General features: G+C 50.5%; 1 protein-coding gene across 1 annotated transcript in view; it reads right to left on the bottom strand.

Moving 5' to 3' along the window:
• The window catches only part of PPP2R4 (protein phosphatase 2A activator, regulatory subunit 4), a 13,164-nt gene that overhangs the window by 1,265 nt on the left and 5,204 nt on the right, over window positions 1-6,695 (bottom strand). Inside the window, exons 3-7 of the mRNA XM_009879508.1 lie at window positions 5,266-5,391; window positions 4,422-4,539; window positions 2,816-2,915; window positions 1,605-1,729; window positions 972-1,095 (exon numbers count right to left, since the gene is read on the bottom strand). Of these exons, the coding sequence (XP_009877810.1) occupies window positions 972-1,095; window positions 1,605-1,729; window positions 2,816-2,915; window positions 4,422-4,539; window positions 5,266-5,391 (593 nt within the window). The remainder of the gene's footprint in view (window positions 1-971; window positions 1,096-1,604; window positions 1,730-2,815; window positions 2,916-4,421; window positions 4,540-5,265; window positions 5,392-6,695) is intronic.

The raw sequence follows: 6,695 nt of genomic DNA, 5'->3' as shown, positions 1-6,695 counted from the left end.
GCTTCAGCGGGACTTGGCACAGCACCTCCTGGGGTTTGCACCAAAAGCTCCCATGAAAATTTCCTACATGAAAGCATAAGTTGATATTCTGTAGCCTCCCTTCTCATCTAATCACTAAATTAGAGAGGCGAGGAGCAGGGGGAAAGAGAACAGAACAAAGGGGGAGCACCGCGTTCTGTCCTTCAAAATTAATCCCATCGACTCTCTCTTGCCAGAGACAAGAAATCCCTCACCACAACGGAGCGTGTGGTTCTTGCTCTCCCTGCCCAGACTGCGTAGGAAGGGGCACGGTAAAACCACGGCCAGATCTCCCACTGCAGCTAAGAGCAGAAAGCCACGAGCTCCCCCATTGAGAAACACCACTGACCAGTTGGCAAGGAGCTGAACATCATCAGTCCCTCACCCAACGGCCCTACAGTGCTGGAGCACAAACACGGTCCTGACTTGCCAGCTGGGTGCATCTCAGCACCTTCTCTGCTCTGGATAGTCTGCAAATAAGACGTATTTAATGGACGCCTTTTCTGGTAGAATCTGGAGGAGACCACGCTGCATGGAGGCTTGGGAGTCTGCCCTAAGCAAAGGAGGCCCCGGGCCTGCCAGGCAGCACCCGGCGGCCGGAGGGCAGGGAGGTTATCTCGGCAAGCCCAGTCGTTTTGCAGCTCCTGCTTCATCTTTCTAATGCACTTGCAGGCTCCGGTCTTCTCCATCCAAGTTCCCGCTGACTGGCCCAAGTAATGATCCAAGGTTATTTGTTTGCTCTTGTTACAGCTCCCTTCAACTGCCATCCACAGCCCATCTAGCTTAATTATACTTTCCTCTTGATAGCCCTGTCTCAACTCATTCAAGGAGAGCACTTCAGACATGCAACAACGGTTCATTTGCACAGTTCCATGAGAGCAAACAAACAAGCAAAGGAGGAAGAGAAAACCACAGCCAGAGCCAGGTATCTAATGTCAAGAGAACTTCTCCACAGGGCAAACCTTCCAGGCCTTACCTCTGTAATGAAGAGGATGCACTCCAGGAACATGAAGTCCTTATGGTTTTCATTTACCACATTCTCTTCAACAAAGTGTCGAGGCTCCAGATTTGGATGGTCTAAAAAGAGTAAGACAATAGGAAGTAACCTGTATGGCACCCCACTTCTGAGACCAAGTTCAATCAGGTCTGGTTCTGTCCCTCTTCCAAAAGAAACACATTCCTCCCCTTGGAGCTCTTCAGAAGTCAGCACAGAGCTGCTCCGTTCCATCTCATCTCCCACTCCAGTGCTTCAGCAGTGAGAGCACCTGGTAAACCCCCCAAGGCAAAAAATGTGTTTTCTAGCACCAAAAACAAGACTCTTCTTTCAAGAAGCTTGTAGTCATTGCAATAATGACAGACATACTATACAAGGAAGCATTCCATCTCCCAACCTAAGCAACTAGGTTTATTTGTAAAGCTGAGGGGAAAAAAAAATAAAAAATCGAGCCCCAAGCAAACTCCTCTGCTGTATCATGCACAGATTTGACATATTTGAATTTAAAAGTCAACCCAAGCCCTATCATCTTTACAACCTCGACAGATGGGGCAGGGGGCAGGCTGGAACACGAGAGGATTTTTATTAGTACCTATCAGCTGGGAACTGCCCCATATGAAAGGTAGAAATTGGAAGTCATCCAAGCCCCACACGCCCTGGCTGCCAGCAGGTTCCATCCTGTAGGTCTTCTGAAGCTTTCGCATCACTTCTAGGTACCTGAGACCAAAGAGAGAAGGAAGGGTCAGGACGAGGTCTTCTTCTGTCTTCACTGGCTTACAGGAGGACAAGAACAACCAGTCTGGAGGAGGACACAACCTCATCACTTGCAGGTAGGACCCTCACATACAGCACAGTACATAGAATATATATTCAGCTCCTTTGTCACTGAAAGCAGCTTGATGGTACGTACAGCAGCAAATACCAGCACCTTTTTAAACTGGGTAGTTGGTTCGTTGTTTTTTTTACACCATATTGACTAATAAGTGGCAGAGGTTTATTTTATCTGCAGTGTCTTAGGTTGGTGCGGATCTTCCCCCACACCCATTGTTATGTGAAAACACCGACACTTCGCTCTCCTCCGACAACATTCAAAAATGCTCAGAAAGCTTTCCATGTTACGGCAATCGCTGTTTCAGGTGGGAAATTAAAGCTGGAAGTACTACTGAAGGGAATTTTTTCCATGCCACCAAACAGTGATACAGGTGGGATTAGATCTCTGGACTCCAAACACCCATTCCACCAGTTTCATCACTACCAACTTGACCTCCTGGGCTGGAAACACACCTAGAGCAGCAGTAGAGATGTTAAATCCTCTGATCAGACATTCCTGTCTATCACAAAGCTCAGAGCTTCACCCAGTGAGCTCAGTAACTTGTGCTCAACTGAAGTAACTTTCCAGAAAGACACTCATCCTCTAAAAAACAGGGTGCTATCACCTCCTTAGGGAGTAGTTCTAATGGGTCACCGTACTATCCGTTAATCCTAACTTTGTCTAAATTTGTCTTCAGTTTTCCCACTCCGACTGTTTTCCTTAGGCCAGCAACCCCTTCAGCACTCACACTCTCTAATTACGAATACGTGTTTGCAGAAGGCCCTTGATTTGCCCAGCTCACACCCCAGGAGGAGGCTCCTCTTACAATTTCTTACCCCCAAATGAGCGTGGACGAGAGGAAGGAAGGGAGCACAATCAGGAGTCTGGCATACAGAACAGGCAGGAACATCTCACACATCTCAGACAGCTGGAAGGGAACACTGTCAGGGACCCGCCCAAGGCTTCCAGCCCTTCTCCTTCCATTTCCTCACCTGTTAAATACTTTGAAGACAATGGCCATCTGGTCATCCACTCTGAGCACACCGATTTTGCAGAGGCAGCAGAGAAAGGCTGCAAATGCAGCTTCATGCCCTGGAGTTAAAAGACATGAAGACACGTGACACGGGTGTCTCTGGTCCCCAAGAAAACCTTTCTGCAGGCACCACAAGGGCTCTTCAGAAATCACAGCAGCTACAGTCCCATCTGAAAAGCCCCAACCCTACCGTCCCTACTAATACCATGACCTGACAGTACTTCAACCCCAAGCAGCACCCACCCAAAGTACACTTTCTAGACATTTATAAGAAGATTATTAACTTTGAGAAAAGAATAAGTTCTTGAGGAAAAGCAGTTCCAACAGCGGGCATGCTGGGAGCACGGCAGGGCCTTTCCCCGGTGCCTGGCAGAGCAGGGGAAGCAGAGCACCGCAGAATCATCCGCTCAGGGGATAGGAAAGAACCTCACAGCTGCAAGTAAACAGATTTCCTCCTACATCAAAAATATCTCCCTGTCAGAAGGACACAGATCCCATGACACTGTTAGGAACAGTTCGTCCCAGAAAGTAGCTTGGTCCTTCGGCTAACAGCAAGGAAAAGAAACAACCAGCAAACCCAGAAGTATCTTTTGGTGGAAGTAGCCACAGAAGAAGGGAGAGTACAAGATCAGCAGCTCCACATTATGAAGAAGTGCAGCTCCCAGTGTAAGAACAGTGTACCTACAGTGCAGCCACTGTGAGTCAGGACACGGACCTCTGTCCTGGGACACAAAGGAGGGGAGGAAAGGCTGAATTTTCCTCCCCAGCTGACAAAACCCCAGCCAGCAGGTCCCTTTCCAAAGACAACATCTCCCCCTGGTGCCAGCGAGCCGCAGCTTTCCTGGCAAGCAGTGCACAGCCTCCAGCTCTTCATCCTTTAATCCACGTCCACCTCTTCCTCTCTCCGCCCAGGTTCGACAGTCGTCGTGTTTCCTTGCACCCACAGCATCCTGCTCTCCTGCCTTTTGGTGAGGATGCATCTGTCCTCCAGACAGAGGAGCAGACCACGCACACAATTCTGGATTTAGGTCTAACTGTAGGCACTTTGGTTACATCAACCTGCAATTCAGTATCCGCTTAGGTGCAAAATGCTCCTACCTTCAGATTTCTAAGCCCCTCTGTAAGCAGTGATGTCACTTCTAGGGAGCACCAGACCCCAAGACACCTCCCACTGACCACAAACTTGATTCCCACTCTAGTTCCAAGTCAAGCAATTCTGTTTTACTCCTCCAAACTGCCTATTGCAGATCAGCACGTGCAGGACTGCTGCAGGTGGTAAAGCGGCTCCTGCAGCTTGTCTCAGAAGAGTTTGCACAGCTTGGTTCACATTTCCTCCGATGAGATGTGCAAAGGGTGTCACAGCTCTAGCACAGCCCTGCTCCCAGCTCCCTCAGTTACAGCCCACACTGGATATCGGGGCGAGGAGCCCCTAGAAGGAAGGTGTTCATTTCAACCTGGCACTAAATATAGTGGCAATAACGTATTTCAATAAATGCAGCACCAGACTCCAAAGGGTCATCACCCAAAGGAGTCCAGTCCCACCCAGCAGGCATGCCCGAGTCTACCTGTGCCATAGTCAATGCGGGTGGAGTTCCCCACGGATTCCTTCAGGTACACGGCCACTTCTGGCACAGCATCAGCCAAATGCTTGGGAATCACTGTTGCCACCAACTTTTCTGCTTCCTGAAAGGCACAAAAGACTCCCTGGAGTGAGTGCAGGAACAAGTCACCCCCTGCTCAGATGCTGCTGCGGAGTGGGAGCTGCAGTGGTGCACTCCTGCAACGGCCCGAGCCAGCATGACAGAGGAGCAAACTCTCCTGCTGACGAAGCCATCTCCAGAGATGGAGATATTCTGAGAGAGCTTGTCCTGACACTTATCCAGGCCACACACATGCTGCAGGAAATAAAAAGCTTCACCATCGCAGTACATCAATCCAGTTACTGAATCACCTCCAGGACAAAAGCATTAATAGAGCAGCAGACCACCCGCAAGCTCACTGTCGCTCGGACTGTGCCTGTGTCACCTCCTGAGCTCGGTGCAGGGCAAGTGCTCCGAGCTGAAGAAAGTTGAGCAGTTTCACAACCCTCCTTTGATTTTGTGTGTCAGCTAGCAGACACAGAGCAAAGCAGTTCCTTGGGCTTGGAGGGCCCTCATGGCTCAGACAGGACTTGGAGACCCAGCCAAGTGCATTTACTTGGACCATATGCTCTCCTAAAAACAGAAAACAGCACCAGATCGGGGGTAAGTGAGGCATATCAAGAGGTGGATCCTTCACACCTTATCTGAGCAACTCCTCTGTAGGCTGCCTGGCTGCCACTCAATGACAGAACAGTTCTCCTACCTCTGCTGGGCACGCTGCCTGTCTGTAGGAACTGCACGTAACACTACACGTGAAAAACATGCTCACCTGGTCTAGTTTGGCGTACCAGGTCCTGAAGGCTTTGTTCCCAAAACGAGAAGGCTGATCCACCGGTGGAGTTTCATCGATCCATCTGTCAAGGGTGTTCAGAAGAGCCACCAGCTTTTCAATGGGCTACAGAGACAAAAGACAACAACGGGTCTCGGTGACATAGAACAGTCCCTCAGGCTCTAACATCTCTGCTCTAGATCGGAGTTATTAAAGCCCATATCATCCTCCCCAAAGTTGCCAAGCGGAAACAGGATGTGCCAACCGTCCCCAAAATGCAGAGAGGCCAGGAAAACCAGCCTTCTCCTCAGATCAGTCCAGTACAAAGCTCAGCCTGATGCAGGCTCTCCAGTCACCCACCCAGCCCCTCATGAGCTGCACCAGCACTACGCTCTGGGAGAAGAGCTAGAGCAGGCTCCTGGCCGTAGGGCATGCAGCACAGAGTTCTCTAACGCACAGCTCAGGCTCTGCATCTTGAGGGTCCTACGTCCCCCAGAGGATACAGCACAGCACTTACCGATTATCCTCACCAGTGGCTGACGATGTGGTTCAGAGGCCCTTCTCAAAGCCACTATCTTTGTCCTGAAGTGTCTCTCAGGAGCCAGGATTAGCAGTGATGGTGTTGGCATTTGTACGGCACCCAGCGCCTAATTGCCAGCCAACCTTCTCAGCATGAATTTTTTTGTTTCAAACTCGTACCAGCCAGACTGCCGCAGCAGCTCCAACCCAGAGATACCCAGTACATGTGGCAAAACACAACCAATCCAGGTTGTACCTATCCAGAGGAAGAGGCAGCCTGGTTTGCCCATCACTGGTCTCAAAGCAAGCATGAGAAACCCTCGGCTCTCAGAGAAATATCTCAATAAAATACAAAGTTGACAGGAAGACAAATGCAACAGCAGGACAACAGAAACATCTTTCTTACACCCGATGCTGGAGGGAGAAAGTGAGGAATCTGTGTAGGATGTATGAGAGTGAGCGGAGGAGGCACTGCCGTGGCCACGAAGTGAAAGGAGAGGCACAACAGGCAATCCAGCCCGACGTCTCAAGCTGTACAGTTAGGACCAGGGCTGGCCAACTCACACAGCCTCCTCTCCACATTGCTGGGGAACAGCTACACCCCACACACCAAGAGCAACACTGCAGACAACATTTTCACCAGCTCCAAACAGTTTTAGGAGGCTCTGCCGACAACTGGTCAAGCCTGCCAGAGACTCTGGGATTCTCCTCACCCAACTCCAAGCAGCCGGAGAGCCGTGAGCTGCCACAGCAGCTGGCCAGGCCCCGGGCAATGTAGGCTCCTCTGTCTCGAGAGGGAATTCCTCCTTCAAGGGGACAAAGAGGACAGTCGAAGCGGCGGCTGGTTTGACTTTGCTGGAGGCATCGACCGTGTGAAGCCGGCTGGTCTCCTGGGCTGTGGTTCAATTCTT

This window comes from Apaloderma vittatum, unplaced genomic scaffold (genome assembly GCF_000703405.1).
Source record: "Apaloderma vittatum isolate BGI_N311 unplaced genomic scaffold, ASM70340v1 scaffold26612, whole genome shotgun sequence".
Taxonomy (NCBI): domain Eukaryota; kingdom Metazoa; phylum Chordata; class Aves; order Trogoniformes; family Trogonidae; genus Apaloderma; species Apaloderma vittatum.
This window is presented reverse-complemented; position numbering and strand designations above follow the sequence as displayed.